The following is a 16,627-nucleotide window of genomic DNA, read 5'->3' as shown; positions in this document are numbered from 1 at the left end:
TTGGTGACTTCACACTCGGCGTTGGTGACTTCACACTCGGCGTTGGTGACTTCACGCTCGGTGTGGGAGATGTTACACTTGGCGTTGGGGATTTCACGCTCGGGACAGGTGAGGTTACACTTGGTTCGGGTGACTTCACACTCGGCGTTGGTGACTTCACACTCGGCGTTGGTGACTTCACACTCGGCGTTGGTGACTTCACACTCGGAGTGGGAGACGTTACACTTGGTTCTGGTGACCTCACACTGGGAGCTGGTGATTTAATTGAAGGCTCAGGGGACTTGATGCTGGGGACGGGGGTGGTTGCGGAGGGTGCCGGTGATGTTACTGAAGGCTCTGGTGACTTGACAGTGGGAGTGGGCGACATCACAGATGGCTCTGGGGATTTGACTGCTGAGACTTCCTCTGTGGTTGCTGGTCTGTGGATGGTCAGGGTGAAGTGAGCCTCCTGCCTGCCAGCCGAGTTCTCGACCACAACCGTATAACTGCCCTCATCTGAGGTCGTCACGGAGGAGATCTCGAAGCTGGACTTGTACTGAGTGGTGGTGACTTGGACGTGGTGAGAAGTGACGATGGTTCGGCTCTCGTACATCCACGTTACAGTTGGTGCAGGCTCCCCATCGATATCACAGGTGAATTTGGCTGACTCTCCCTCTGAAACGGTAACCGACTGGGGCTTGGTGAGCATCCTGGCGGGGAGAGAAGGCGCTACCTTGTGGATGGCACTTTCCCCGACAGAGGATGACTTCACTTTAGCTTCAGACATGGTGCGTTTCCCAGACAGAGAGAACCTCTCTGATGAGTAGGAGGAGTCAGATGACAGGTATTCAGCAGCAGCGAACTTGATGGATGAATCGTACCTCTCAGCGGAGGAGTACCTCTCTGAGGAGGCGGCGTATCTCTCCCGTGTGGTAACCTCATGTTTCTCCGTTAGCTTAGACTTGCTCTCTTCCACCTGCAAGTGGCTCTCCGCAGAATAGCCAGCTTTGAAGTGAGTGGTGTGATAGTGGTCGACCTTGGTTACTTCAGGGACAAATCCCTTTTGGACTTCCTCATCCCTGCGACGGGAGGAGAAGGTGGTGTAGCCGCCACCGGAGACATCAAGGGTGGCGTAGTCGGAAGCTTCTCCCTTGGAGTTGGAGCACACGCAGCGGTATGTGCCACTGTCGTCTGCCTGGCAGTCCAGAATAGCGATGGAAAGAACTCCACTCATGTCGGTGAAGACATATTTTTCGCTGCTCTCAGAGATTTCATTTCCGTTGTGCAACCACTTGACGTCGGCGTCAGGCTTGGACTGGATGTTCAGGGTGAACTTGGTGTCTTGGCCAATGGGTACGCGATGAGAGCGCATCCTGACGGTCACACGGGGAGCGTGGTCCAGGCTGAAGGGTGTCTGGCTAACCACCTGGTATTTCCTCTCAGACTTCAGGGCAGCCTTTCTGGACTCGTAGCGGGACATGATGTCTAAGCGGGCGGACCGTTCAAACCTAGAGGAAGAGCGGGACAACCTTTCGACAGACCTGATGGGGCTGGGAGATCGGGGGCGTGTCCTCTCCGGGGTGGGGGATCTCCTCGTCACAACCTCTCCCTCTACTTCCACCGGAGGCTTGGCACGAGATGGTCTGATCAGCTCTGAGACTGGACGCATGAGCTCGATATAAGTAGGAGACAGAGATCTTCTCCTTCTCATGAACTGAGAAACAGTGCGCTTTTTCTTGGTCTCGATGACCTCCACAGCCTCATGTCGGACCTCATGCCTCCTCTCTTCACGCACTTCCATGCGGACTGGGCTTCCAGAAGGAGAGGCAGAAAAGCCGAGCTCCAGTTCGTCTTCCAGCATCATTTTCTCCTCCTCGGTTCTCCTCATAGAGCGGTAGTCATCCACGGGCATCAGCAGCTCCTCGTCACTGAGGTCTCCCAGAGATCTCCTTCTTGATCTGAAGGAAGCCTCGGATTCAGGAGAAGGTGAACGGCGGCCTGGTCTGACAGTCTCCAGGTCATCCAGACTGAGTTTTGGAATACGCCATCTTGGCCTGTACTGGTCAGTGATTCTGGGGAGGGGCACGACATAGAACTGTTCCCACCTGGACAGGCGGATGCGTCTCTGCCTCTTCTGCACAATCTTCTCCATCCTCTCTGGAACCAAATACTGGTCTTTCAGCTTTCTGTACCACTTCATGTCAGACAGAGGCACAAACTGTTTGATCGTTTTGTCCTCGTCCAGAGCTTTAGGATCGTGCACCTGAGGCTCGGGGATCTCATAGGGCATGAAGATCCTCCTCTCCTCCTCCAGCTTCTTAGTCTCGGACTTCTGCACCGTGATGTCGAACTCTCCCTCCACATTCTTGGTGCTCACCGCAGGCTTGTACATCTCTGCAGCAAACTTCAGTGCATCATGGGCCGTGGGGTTGAGAGCTACCATCTCCTCAGTGGCAACAATCTTTTGAGCCATCTTGTTGGTCTTTTCAATTTGTTTCTGTACGTGCCAGTATTTCTCTTCCTCGCTCTTGTACTCCCTCCTGGTGTAGGTAAGGCGGTCCACCTTCAGTGTGGCCTGGCAGCTTGCAGATCCAGCACAGTTGGTTACAGTAACCTGGTACACACCAGAGTCCTCGAGCAGAGTGTTTCTGATGTGCAGGACATGGTAGTCAACGTCCTCCTCTATGACAACGACCTTGTGGCCAAACTCCAGTGCATGACCGTCCTTCTGCCACTTCAGAGTAGGAGTTGGGATACCTGAGACTCTGAGCTCGAAGCGGACGCTGTTTCCTTCCACACAGTCCACATTAGCCAGCAGGCGTTTGAACATGGGCCTCATTGTTTCCTCCATCACGGGATGAGGTGTCACAGTGAGACGGGCCACGCAGCTGTCTTCTCCAAACTTGTTGTGGGCCATGACGGTGTATTCTGCATCGTCACTTGCATCCACGTTGTGGATCATCAGCTGGTAAAGACCCTTGTCACTGGTGAACGTGTACTTCCGGTCATCCTCGCCTGGTTTAATTCTCTCTCCGTTCTTAAGCCATGCCACATGAGGCTCAGGGTGTACGGTGATGGTGACACCGAAGCGAACATCCTCGCCAAAGTAGGCAGAGCGATTGTAGAGAGGCAAAGTGAACTCTGGTGGTCTCTGTAGGAGTTTAGACTTGTCCACTCTCTTCCTCAGTTTCTTGATGGAGCGGCTGATATAGTGCTCTCTAATGCTCCTCACTGTATCAACAAACAGCTCTCCGTAAGAACTGTCCTCTCCGTCGTCGCTCACCACCTTGCATCTGTACACTCCGTTATCACTCTCTTCAATGTCCTTCACATAGATGCTGGCAAAGCCGTTGCTGTAAGTGATTTCATACTTGTTGCTTGCGTGGAGCTGGCGGTTACCGAAGTACCATGTCACCTGAGTGCTCTTGTCGTAGTCGAAGATGCTACAACAGAATCTGACATGGCCACCTTCCTCAGCTGAGCAGTGCATGACGGGTCCGGTGCGTAGGCCGTGGTACTCGGTTCCGATCTTCACTTTACCCACAGCGTATCCTCTCTGGTTCTTGAAGGCACCACCGTAGGCCACACGGGCTGCTGACACAATGGTATCTGTCCTCTTAACGAGAGACTGATAGTACCTTCTGTGTTTTAATGTCCTGATGACCTTGGTGCTGACATTCTCAATCTTCATCTTGAGCCATGGATGCTCCAGAGCCTCATGAGCTGTCATACGGAGCTTCCTGTCTTTGACTAGGAGTCTGTCCACAAAGTCCATAGCCTCCAGGCTGATGTCCTTGAATGATTCGCTGTCAAAGATGTACTCACAGCTGGAGATGTTCTCAATCATCTTTGTAGTGGACTCTCCGGCGAACGGATTGAGGCCACTGAGCAAAACGTAGGCCAGCACACCAACAGACCACATATCAGTGGCTGTTGTGACCAGGTCGTGGCGGTGGATCTCAGGGGCACAGTACTCCGGAGCCATGAACAGCGCTCTGATGTTTTCACCAGGCACCAGCAGCCTAGCCTGGCCCATCTCAATAATCTTTACGGTCGTGCTTCTTCTTGTGGCTGTAGACAATGTTGTCTGGGCGGATATCAAAGTGTCCGAAGTTTTTGCTATGCATGAACTTGAGGGCAGAGCAGACTTGTCTCAGGTAGCAGACGATCTCCTTCTCTGTCAGCTCAAAGTTGCTGGTGCCAAGGCGCTCAAAGATGTCAACACCAGAAATGAATTCAAAGATGAGGATGATTTCTTCCATGCTTTCAAAGTATTCATGCAGGTAGATGACGTTCTTGTGCCTTGCTACGTTGAGAGCTTCAATTTCTCTGAGAACCAACTCACGGTCAGTTCCCTTCACCTTGATGAACTTGGCCATGAAGGTTTTCTTTGTGGCGATCTCTGTGCAGCGGTGGACCACTCCAAACTGGCAGCGGGCGAGTTCCTCAGAGATGACGTACTTGGAGGTCAGCTCCTTCACCTTGTAGACAAGAGCCTCCTCCTTGGAGACCTCTCTGGTCTCGTCCACTTCCTCGTCGTAGTTCCTAGTCACCGACTTGTCTTCCTTTGTGGTGATGGGCTCTGTTGGCTCGCAAGGAGCACTCAGGCCAAACTGGTTCTCTGCGATGACTCTGAACTGGTACTTGGTCTTTCCAAATATGTTGAGGATGTTGATGCTGCAGTCCGTGGTCTGTCCGGCACGGATCCACCTGTCGGCGGTGGTGGGACACTTCTCCACAATGTACCCAATGATGTCGCTCCCGCCATCGTTTGCAGGTGGCTGCCAGGCCAAGGTGATGGAGTCTCGAGAGATTTCGCTGACAATGAGTCCCTTTGGTGGTTCAGGTATGTCCGCCACGTTCACCTCAATGGTTTGCTTGTCTGTTCCAAACCTGTTCTTCGCGGTGATGATGTAGTAGCCGGTATCTTTCCTCTCCATTCCCTTCTGGAACACCAGTGAAGTGAAGGACCTGGTGGTGATGACTTGGTGATATGGAGAGTTGGACAGGATCTCCTGACCCTTCTGCCAAGTGATTGCTGGCTCAGGTTTGCCAGAGATGGGGATCTTGATGGTAATTTGATCACCACGGGCAGCATTGACGGCACCCATTCCCTGGAGCTCCTTGGGAAGGTGGATCTTGGCAGGAACTGGAATAAAAATAATAAAATATATGACATTGTATACTTATAAGGTTTTTCACTTAATAGGTTGTAAAAAACAAGAAGGATTATTATTTTTGCAACTCAAAACTCTAACATTACCTTCCACTTCCAGGTTGGCGGTGGTAGAGATGGATCCATAGGAGTTGGTTGCTCTGACTTGGTAAACGGTAGCGTCGCGCTCATCAGCGGCAATGATCACCAGCTGGTAGTAGCCGCCCTTGAACTCCTGGGCTTTGATTTTGGTTCCATCGGCCTCGATCTCCTTTCCACTGCGGTACCATTTCACCAGAGGCTTGGGATGTCCCACCACCTAGTCATTGGAAAAATAACAAAGTTAGCTATGACGGTCCCGCACATAATCAAACATAATTGGCTCCATAAAATGATTTATTAGGGGAAACCAAGCAATTTTTGTAAAGTCCAACATGGTTTCCACTGACGGTACCCTTTGATTCATACCCAAAGTTGACCAACACTGTGATCCTGTATACCAAATCAAACCCCTAACCCTAGCACGTGTGTTCTTAAAAGCAAATGTAGTTCAAATAAAGTACCTTGGTGACAAATGTGGCATTGGCCTTGTATTTGGCTGTCATATCCCGGATCTCCTCCCTGAAGGCGGGAGCGCGAGGAGACTGTTCGGACCTGGGGATGATTGGCGCTGAGATTTCGCTCCAGTCGCTCTCGCCGCCCAGGTTCTCGCACTTGACACGGAACTCGTACTCGAAGCCCTCGATCAAGGCTGTGACCTCGAAGTTGGTCTCCTGGATCTTCTTGCTAGAGACCGACATCCACTTGTTCTGCTTCTTCTCGCGTTTCTCCAGGTAGTAACTGGAGATCTTAGCACCACCATCGCTGCTTGGAGGCTTCCAGCAGACGACGCAGGAGTCCTTGGTGGAGCTCATGATGAACGGCTGCTGTGGGATGCCAGGTTTTTCTAGGAAAACACACAGGAGAGGTTATAGCAGTGCTCCACATTAACGCTAAAGTTAGCATCTTCAATGCATCAGAAAGCAAACAAAATATGTGCGGACTCACCAAATGGACTCTTTACGATGACCACAGATGGGATCTCTAGAGCCTCGCTGACTCCGTACTGGTTCTGCGCAGAGACCCTGAAGTAGTAGCCAGCATTTTCTATCAGGTTGGGGACTCTGCAGGTGGTGCCGGAGACAGAGGAGGACACCAGGTGCCACTGCTCGCCTTCCTTGGCCTCACGTTTCTCCACAATGTAGTTGGTGATCATGGAACCTCCGTCGTCCTTGGGAGCCTTCCAGCTGATGACCATGGAGCTCTTCAACAGGGCTTCAACAATCAGAGGGCCCTCAGGGGTGCATGGTTTATCTGGGGGGGAGAACAAAGAGTTGAAGGTTTGTTCACATGCATTTAAATATGTATAATAAACGTGTTAGCATTGGCAAGAAATGTTTCATTTCTCTTTTTTAAATCGAACACTTTCCAAGACTTTTTTAAGGATCACAAACTAACCAATGAACCAAACTTTTCGAAATGACTCAATTGAATCTGTCTTGAAGGCAATCTAAGTGTTACCTTGGATCTCCACGCGCAGCGAGGTGTCGACGGTGCCATACACGTTGCTGAGTTGCACCTTGTAGCGGCCGGCGTTGGTCTTCCTCTGGACGTTCCTCACCACCAGGTGGGTGTAGCTCTCTGTGTTCTCAATGATCACATTCTCCGATGCGTTCAGAGGCTTCTTGCCGTAGAACCACATGATCTGAGGGATAGGACGTCCAATGTAGACCACGTGGAGGCGGAGGCTGGTTCCAGCCCCGGCGTAGTATTTATCCTTCAGAGGGAAGCCGGAATGGAACTGCGGCGCCGCCTGCAAGCGCAGTTTGCCGCTGGTCTCGACCTCGCCGGCCTCGTTGACGGCCCGGCAGGTGTACACACCCTCGTCCTCCTGCTCGTCAGTCAGGATGCTGAGCGAGTGATTTCTCCCGTCGGAGCTCATCTTGTACTTGCGGCTCTGGATCAGCTCCCTGCCGTAGCGGTACCACTTGATCTCGGGCAGCGGGCGGCCAATGATGCCGCAGGTCAGCGTGCCGGACTCGCCGAGCTTCGTGGTGACGTCTTCCATCAGTTCCTTCAGAGCTGGAGCCTCACCGACTGCAGGGACATCAGAACATTTTCCATTAAATCTAAAACCTGACTTTTACAAACGCTATGTTTCTATACAAGTATTTCGATATGCACGTGATTTACATTTCTGAAAAAAAGAAACTTTCAAAACATTATCAAACAATGTTTCAGGGGCCTAGAAAGTCTCAAAACCACTCCAGAATCCTGCATCCCCTCACCGCTCAGTTTGGTCTTGATGCCCATGGGCGTGCGGCGGGGTCGGCTGAGTCCGGTCTCGTTCTCGGCAAAGATCCTGAACTCGTACTCAGTGGCCTCCATCAGGCCGCCCATGGTGAACTGTCGGTCCTTGGAGCGCTCCTTGATGCATTTCTTCCAGGCGCTCTCTCCGGCCTCCCTGAACTCGATCCAGTAGCCGAGGATCTCTTTGCCTCCGTCGTGCTCGGGCCGCTGCCAGTGGATGGTGATGCAGTCTTTGGTGACGGAGATGATGTCGATCTCTCCAGGCTGGCTGGGTTTGTCTGCAGGGAGACAGAGGGGGGGGATTAATACTCTGGGAGAAACTTAGCAACAGTGTTTTTGATGTGAATCCAGTTCTACCAAAACTCACAAATCCACTTAAATTATTCATGTATTTACTTTAAGCGATTAAGATACTGCTGTATGTGAACAATGATTCAGGTCCATTTAGCGTCGTCAGTTGAATCAACTTCAATCAACTCGTTCTTTTGTGTTTTTGTCAAAGTTTATCTTCTTGGCAACTGTCCCTAAAACGTGTACAGACCGTTGATTTTAATCTGTTTCGGTTGCACTTAAATAACTTAAGTTCTGTATGTATCACAGAAACACCCCCCCGTCCCGTCGTCTCACCGAATGGATCTTTGCAGACCACGGACTCGGATGGGGGGCCGGCCTCACTCTTGCCGATATCGTTCTGTGCCACCACCCTGAACATGTACTCTGCATCAGGGATGAGTCCGGTGACGTTGTACATGGTGGTGGTGATGTGCGTCTTGTTGTGGCGGACCCACTTCTCCGTGGACACCTCCCTCCTCTCCACATAGTACCCGGTGACTCTGGAGCCGCCGTCGTCCCGTGGACGAGACCAGGAGAGCGCCACTGTTGTCTTGGTGACCTCCATGATCTCTGGGGGGTTGCTGGGTGGCTCTGGTGGGCCTGGAGGGGAGGATAGGAATGAGGGAAATCTTTATAATATCTTAATAGAATAGCTGAGAATTTGTATCAACTAAAAACTCGAAATATCATAAGAAATGTAACTTTTCCTTAAACTTCATTACAGTGATCAAAAAGGATTTACGGATCTATAGAAGAAAGTACAAAGTAATGAAGAAACTGAAGAAGAAGCGTTTATTTTGTGAATAAACCTCCAATGTTACTCACACAGGGGAGTTTTGGGCGTGACGGCCTCCTCAGACTTCAGACACCTGCTGATGCCGAACTGGTTCTCCGCAGAGATCCTGAAGTGGTATTGCACGTTCTCCTTCAGACCCTTCACCACCAGAGAGGTTTCAGTGACCCGGGAGTCCACGGTGCACCAGGCGGCCTTCGGGACCTCCCTTCTCTCCACTAGGTAGCCCAGGATGTCAGAGCCACCGTCGTCGGACGGCGGCCTCCAGCTGACGCGCACCGAGCGGGCCTGGATGTCGTCGAACTCTAGAGGACCTTCAGGAACATCGGGGCGGCCGATCACCTTCACCTGAGGGGGCAAGAGGGAGGGAGGGAAGGGTTTAATAACATCTAGAGAAAATGCTTTATTTTACCAACTCAACTTCACCTATAAAGCGCACTTACACTCTCAGATAACCACAAACATGTTCGCACGACTGACGCTATGTTACATCTCCTTCAGTGATGATTGGTTTTATGAAGTGATGAAGTTGGTTTGTGGGTTCAAGCGGTTCATAATGTGGGACTATAGTTGTTAATAACTATGGGTTCTATAACCCCTACTACCCTGTAGCCTCCAGAGTCAGTGTGCTCCCTCACCTTGATGTAGACGGCCTTCCTGCCGCACTTGTTCTCCAGCACCAGGTCGTAGGATCCCGTGTCGTCTTTGTGCGCCTCTTTGATCACCAGCTCGGTGATGTCATCGTTGGAGGCGATCATGGCGCGGTGGGCGATGTCGCGGCCGTCCTTCGTCCACTTACAGGACGGGATGGGTTTGCCTTTGATCGGGACAGACAGACGGATGACGCCGCCCTGGCGCACCACGTAGCCCTCCTCATACTTAGCATCCAGCTCGTAGTCGGGGTAACCTGCAGAGAAGACCGAGTAAGACATTTTAGCAAAGTCAAACATTTAAAAATAAACTGACAGAAAGTTGTAATAATAAAAAGGATCAAATATAAAGAAATGTAACACAGATATTTGTTATCATTTTGTAGAAGTGGAATAATGAATCCGTAAATTACTCACCGAGCATCTCCTGGACCTTCACGACCCCGGGGACCTCAGCGGCCTCCCCGGTGCCGCCAGGGTTGCAGGCAATGACTCTGAACTTGTACTCGGCGCTCTGCGGCATGTGTGTGAGGGTGTACTCGCACATCTTGGTGGGGGTGGTGTTGCACAGGGTCCATTCCACCTGGTCCACCTTCTGCATCTCGATGAAGTATCCGGTGACCGCGGCGCCGCCCTCCTCCTCTGGCGGCATCCAGGCCAGAGACACTGATGAGCGGGTGGTGTCGGTGACGATAGGGCGGAGAGGAGCGCCAGGGGGGTCTGAACATAGGGAGACACTACAGTTAATACACTGAGTCCTTATAGAGTGTTTATATACAGGTCACGGGGAGGGGGGGTACAAATAAAATCTGATTGAAAGGATCATTTTTTTCCTGCAGTCCGTACCGATGGGGTCCATGGCGACGGTGATCTCTGAGCTCTCGCTGGGTTTACCCGCTCCCCTGGAGTTGATGGCGGTGACGCGGTACTCGTACTCCTGGCCTTCGATGAGCCCAGAGGATCGGTACCGGGTCATGGTGACCGGGTTCTTGCTGATCTTCATCCAGCGGTCCGACTGCGCCTCCTTACGTTCGATGATGTAGCCGGCGATGGTGGAACCCCCGTTGTCCTCGGGGGCGCCCCAGGTCAGCGTCATGCCCTCGTGGGTCACATCCAGGATCTCTGGTTGGCTTGGTGGTCCGGGGATGGCTGTGGGGGGGGGAACGGGTATTTAGTTCAGAGGACTGGACAATGCTTAGAGTCCTGCATGCAGAACTGTAAAGACATTTTCCTAGGACTCACTCTTGGGGCTCTTGTTCTCCACCACCTCGGACTGCAGGAAGCCGCCGATGCCAAAGCGGTTCATGGCGGCGACGCGGAACACGTACTCGGTTCCCTCCGAGAGACGTGTGAACTTGAAGCAGGGTCGGGTCACGGACTCGGACACGGTGACCCAGCCGGGCCGGTGGGCGTCTCGCTGCTCCACCACGTAGCCCGTCACGTTGGCACCGCCGTCCTTCTCCGGAGGATCCCAGCTTGTTGTCACAGACACGCCGTCCACCTCCTCGATACGGACCGGGCCCACCGGGATGCCGGGCTTGTCTGAGGGACAACAGAACAATAGTAGAATATTTAATATTTTGGACGTCATGTTTTTATTATTTGTAGCAAAACAACACAATGGAAATATTGAGAGCACTGAATTGAACTGAGTCTCTTACCGAGGATGATGACCTTGATGACCTCTCTGGCGCTGCCCAAGGCGTTCTTCACCTCCAGGGCGTAGTCTCCGGTGTCGTTGATGGAGGTCTCGCGGACCGTCAGCCTGCTGCTCTTGGTGCTGCTGTCGATCTTGATGCGGTCCAGACTGTCCTTCAGCTTAACGCCGGCGAAGAACCAGGAGCAGACGGGCAGCGGTTGGGCCTGGATGGGCAGGTTCAGGTTGATGGGTTTCCCTCGGTGAACGTACACGATCTTCTGAGGGATGCTGGTCATGTCGATCTTGGGCTTCACTACGAAACACAGGGGGGAGGGTAAAGGTTTATTAAAATGAACTATGCAAGAAGCATATTTAAATGATTAGAAAACTAAAGATATCACTAATTATTTTGGCTTTACAATTCACCACCAGAAAAAAACAATACAATTGAAGCTTTTCCAGGTGATAGCCACGTCCCAGTCCTGTATTGTGATTTGTGTCTCACCCTTGATGTCCTGGATGGTGACGGGGGTGACGGTGTCCATGGGCTCGCTGGCCCCCCTGCTGTTTGTGGCTCTGACTCTGAACAGGTACTGGTCGTTCTCGGTCAGCGCGGTGACGGTGTGCTGCAACGCGGAGGCCTTCACTGAGGCCACGGCGCTCCACCTGTCGGAGCCCACCTTGCAGGCCTCGATGGAGTAACCGTTGATCCGGCTGCCTCCGTTGTACGCGGGTTGCTCCCAGCGCAGCGTGGCGGAGGACTTGGTGACGTCCACCAGCTGCAGGTCGAGCGGCACTGACGGCACTTCGCACACCAGCACCGCCTCCTGCGTCTCGCAGGGCTCGCCCACGCCGTAGATGTTCTCGGGTAGCACCCTGAAGAAGTAGTGCACACCCTCCTCCACCCCGGTGATGCGGAACAGGGTCTTGCGGCACTCCGTGGTCACCGTCTTGTAGGACTTCATGCTGGCCTCGCGCTTCTCCACGATGTAGTTGCTGACGTGGGCGCCGCCGTCCATGCTGGGAACGTCCCAGGTGATCACCACCGACTCCTTGGTGTAGTCCTTCACGTTCACCGCGGAGGGGGGGCCGGGTGTGTCTGCAGGGGGGGAAGATTTATTAGATGGTGATTATTATGGTGTGAATCTTCCAGTGTCTCAATATTCCTTTTAAACACTGAAATGTTCTGATTCGAGTCCATTGAGGAGCTAATTCCAGGTTCTCCTCCAGTCTGCTGTGGACTACATGAATACACTGAGTCAGCTAAGGCTAGCTGTTTTTTCATTTCTCAAAAGTAAATGAAACACAAAACAACAGGACGCTAGTGTCTGGGTACTTTCTCTATCTTTTTCCTGTATAAATCCTCTCTGAGTCGTACCGTAGACTTTGACGAGGATGGTGATGGTCTTCTTTCCCGACGGGTTCTCCGCCTCCACGATGTATTTCCCGGTGTCGTACCGGTTGACCTTCTCCACCATCAGGGAAGTGTAGCTCTCCGTGGTCTCGATGTACCCGCGGCTCTGCAGCTCCACCCCTGTCTTCCTCCAGGAAATCACCGGGGCGGGCCGGCCGCTGACGAACACCACCAGGCGCAGGGTTCCCCCGGCGCGAAGACACACCGTCTTCTTCAGGTCGTCCGACAGCTCCAAGTCCGGCATTTCTGCAGAATATTGGAAATGAACCGTTAATAATAAAGAATATTCACCTCATGCTTTGCCTGAATTAGGGCATTTCTTCTCTGTTCATGCTTCTGGTAACACTGCTCTTGCTGTTACATAGCGTAGAGTCGCCAGCTCTAGCAAAGATTTACTCCAGTGTAATTGTTTTCCGACACATCTCCTCCAGCGACTCACCGATCCTCTCCAGTGGCTCCACCTCGGCGCTGGCCTCGCTGAACTCTCCGGTGCCCTTTCTGTTTATGGCGGCCACTCTGAAGCGGTACTTCTTGTTGGCGGCGAGGCCGGCGGCCACATACTCGTTGGTTGTCAGGGCCTTGGCAGTGGCGCGGTACCACTGCTCGGTTCCCTCCTCCAGGATCTCCACCACGTAGCCGCTGACGTCGCTGCCGCCGTCGTACATCGGGCGCGTCCACGTCATGCTGATGCTGTGCTTTGTGGTGTCAGTGATGCGAGGCATGGAGGGAGGAGCTGGGGTGTCTGCGGGGAAACAGAGCCATTAATAATACGTAATGAACCTCGCTCAGATCCTCTTGGTAAACATGATGTGACGGAATTTGGAAAATTTTCTCAGAACTCAAAGAAATGACTTCCTCAAAAAGTCAGAATTTGATTAAAAAAACTGAACTTTGAGAAAAAAAAGTCTAAATTCTGATAAAAATCAACAATTTGGGAAAAAAGTCAGAATTAAAAAGAAAAAAACATCCATTTATTTTCAGAAAATCTCAAAATGCAAAGGCAGAATTCTGAATTCAGAGAAGCAGATATTTTGGATATCTATGTTTCTATCAACGTGACTTCTATCATTTGGAAATTATTCCAAATCACAAAGAGCTTTTCTGAGACCACTCTCTTACATGTGGGGTCTTTGCAGAGGATGTAGGCCGAGGCGTCGCTCGGCTGGCTGTCTCCGGCAGCATTGACGGCCGTCACCCTGAATTGGTACTCGCTGCCCTCCAGCAGACCCGTAATCTTCAGTCGGGTGTCGTAGATGGTGAAGTTCTTGTTCACCCGGGTCCACCTGGTGCTGCTCTTCTCCCGTTTGTCCACCAAGTAGGTTTTGATCTCGCTGCCTCCGTCCGTCTCGGGCTTCAGCCACTCGATGACCACGTGCTCTTTGCCCACCGCCATCGCCTCCGGAGTACCCGGCTGAGACGTGATGGCTGCAGAGAGGGGTGGAGGTTAGAGTCATGGCAACAACAAAAGAACAAATCTACTTCCTGTTCATGCACAGCACTTAGTGTGCTATTATGCATGGGACCATTTTACTTTTTGAGACTTAAAATTAACAAAAAATCAAAATCAACATTTCGGTTTTCTGTTGCTCATATTTCTTTATCTTAATCTCAATTTTCACAATTTTTTTGTAGTAACTTAAACCCAAAAGGAAATTATGAAATTTAGGATGAATCAAAAACAAGCATGCCCAGATAACTGGATACCCGTTCATTAAATAGATGTACGCTATTGATCCCAAATTGGTAAATGATGTACGAGTATTTTTTTGTTTACTTGAAATTTAGAATTTGAACTATACTGCCAAAAAACACCTGTATTCCTTCATTCTGCAAGGTTTCCAGACCTTCTCATACATCAAATTCAAGACCTTTCAATGACCCATGTCCTTCTGTGTCTTTTTCCAAGAACCTGATATTTTCCACCCATCTAGCTCTCAATCATTTACATTTGTTTTGACTTTGTTTGTATTTATTTCCCTCTAAAACGATCACAGATACGTTTTAGTATCTGGAGAATAAATGGTATTTAAAAAACAGTGGGCTTACTGTAGGCGTTCCTCGCAATGACGGGCTCGGACTCCAGGGGAATCCCGACTCCGAACTTGTTGACTCCGCGGACCCTGAACACGTACTCGTTGTTCTTGATGAGGCGGCTGCTGACGCAGGACAGCGTCTTGCACTCCGTCTCCATGATGACCCAGTTGAGGCGGCTGGTCTCGCGGCGCTCCACGATGTAGTGCGTGACGATGTCTCCGCCGTCCTCCAGAGGAATCTTCCAGGACACCGAGCACTTCTCCTCCGTCACCCTGCTGATGGTGATGCTGTCGGCCGGAGCTCCGGGGGTGTCTGCAGAGGGAGGGGCGTAGTTAATAAACAGAGTTTAGTTCATATGTCTTCTGTTACTCGGCGGAGGATAAAAGGAGGACTGCTCAAAGACTGTTTTTAATGCGACATCAGAAAAACTATATTCCTTTAATCACACTTCCCTCGATACATGATTTTTAAGACTAAAGGAAGGGATTTTAATAATCATTAAGACCATTATTTTATTGAATATTTTTTGAAAGCATTCTTAGCATTTTTATGGGTTTGCAGGACCATCGAAGAGTACTTACAAAGTAGAAAAAGCAACACATTTAGTTTTAGGATTATATTTCTGATGCAGTAATGATGTAGCCCTGTAAGAGTACACGATCAAGGATAGAGCAAAAGGTACGTTTCATTCTAAGATGCAGAAAATAGACGTAGCCAGTTAGGAGTCTACTGAGTTTTCAATAATGTGTCTCGATTAAATTGAACATAGATTCTCGTGTGCTCACCCAGGACTTTGACGTTGACGGTGGCGGTCTTCAGTCCGTTGGCGTTCTTCACGGTCAGGACGTATTTCCCCGTGTCGTAGCGGTCGCAGCTCTTGATGACGGCCATTGCTCTGGTAGCGGTGTAGGTCAGGGAGTATTTCTCTCCCAGCTCCAGGATCTTCTCGCTCTTGGACCAGTACACGGTGGGCTCGGGTTTACCGCCCACGGCGCCGTCCAGAACCAGGTCTGAGCCGGCGTGGACGATGATGGTCTCACCCACCAGCTTACTGTCCAGCTCAGCCTTAGGAGGAGCTGCAGCGGAGAGGTAACAATCAGAGTTTACCTCAGTACATGCTACGATATAACCAGTAGATGGCTGGATTCATCTGGTGTGCAATAACAGATCAAAATGATGCTAAACGAACTAAACCATGATTTTGAGTACAATATTTTCTGATAGATTTTGGTTGGTTGAGAGCTATGCTAACATTGTAGCTGCTGCATCGACTATTATTTATACAACGCACAGTCTATAGTTTATGAACCTAAGTTCTAGATGCTTAAAAAATGACTTGATAACTTACAGTATTCATCCTTGCATGTGACCGGGCCGGTGATCTCAGAGGGCGCGCTGTGGACGCCGGCAGCGTTCTTGGCGATGACGCGGTACTCCAAGGTCTCGCCCTCTCCCAGGTTGGTGACGGTGAAGTAGTTCTCGCTGATGGTGGTGTAGTTGCACTTGAGCCAGCGGTTGTCGTCCCACTCGTCCGTGCTGTGGACTTTCCTCTCCACCACGTAGCCCACAATCTTGCTGCCGCCGTCGTTGAACGGTATGGTCCAGCACAGCGACACTGAGCTGTGAGTGATGTCTGTCACCTCGGGTTTACCAGGAGGATCTGAGATGGAGAAGAGGGGTTTATTACAAGATTCATAAATAGAATAGACTCTTTTTATTGAGTAAAGAGGCAACAAAATGCAGATAGATGCATCCTGGGAATTACCCTGCTGAAACCCACATTTCTTATTTCGGTTATAGAATTCTTTGGTTGACCAAATGTTTTGTTGCATATGCTGAACGACCTGTCATTGACATAGATAAGACATTAAAGTTTCCCTCACCAACAGGATTGAGGGCCACCACTGGTCGGGAGGCCTCGCTGGCCTTGCTGAATCCGGAGATGTTCATGGCATAGACCCTGAACTGGTACTCCAGACCCTCGATCAGGTTGGACACCTTGTAGTGGCACTCCAGGCAGGGCAGCTTGTTCTCTCTCACCCACAGGATGGTGTTCCTCTCCTTCTTCTCGATCCAGTAGCCCGTCACCTTGCTTCCGCCGTCGTCATAGGGTAAGTCCCATTTGATGCCGACGGCGTTCGCGGACACGGAAACCACGTCTGGGCGAGTTGGAGGACTTGGAGGAACTGTGGAGGAGAATAGTGGTTAATATCTATTCAGAGTTCTTTGTTTGTTCCTCTGATAATGTGATCCCCCTGAAGCGAAGTACATGATTGGATAA

The 16,627-nt window shown here is 51.0% G+C and overlaps 1 protein-coding gene across 1 annotated transcript in view; it reads right to left on the bottom strand.

The window, feature by feature from the left end:
* The window catches only part of LOC134867399 (titin-like), a 196,592-nt gene that overhangs the window by 3,080 nt on the left and 176,885 nt on the right, over positions 1-16,627 (bottom strand). The window contains 22 exon segments of the mRNA XM_063887937.1: positions 224-4,048; positions 4,050-5,128; positions 5,243-5,453; positions 5,698-6,080; positions 6,182-6,487; positions 6,695-7,270; positions 7,462-7,761; positions 8,111-8,416; positions 8,642-8,957; positions 9,248-9,516; positions 9,677-9,979; positions 10,106-10,408; positions 10,502-10,801; positions 10,921-11,211; positions 11,404-11,997; positions 12,277-12,558; positions 12,752-13,054; positions 13,432-13,737; positions 14,359-14,658; positions 15,132-15,422; positions 15,695-16,006; positions 16,230-16,532. Of these exon segments, the coding sequence (XP_063744007.1) occupies positions 224-4,048; positions 4,050-5,128; positions 5,243-5,453; positions 5,698-6,080; positions 6,182-6,487; positions 6,695-7,270; positions 7,462-7,761; positions 8,111-8,416; positions 8,642-8,957; positions 9,248-9,516; positions 9,677-9,979; positions 10,106-10,408; positions 10,502-10,801; positions 10,921-11,211; positions 11,404-11,997; positions 12,277-12,558; positions 12,752-13,054; positions 13,432-13,737; positions 14,359-14,658; positions 15,132-15,422; positions 15,695-16,006; positions 16,230-16,532 (11,459 nt within the window).

This window comes from Eleginops maclovinus, chromosome 7 (assembly GCF_036324505.1).
Source record: "Eleginops maclovinus isolate JMC-PN-2008 ecotype Puerto Natales chromosome 7, JC_Emac_rtc_rv5, whole genome shotgun sequence".
Lineage (NCBI taxonomy): Eukaryota > Metazoa > Chordata > Actinopteri > Perciformes > Eleginopidae > Eleginops > Eleginops maclovinus.
This window is presented reverse-complemented; position numbering and strand designations above follow the sequence as displayed.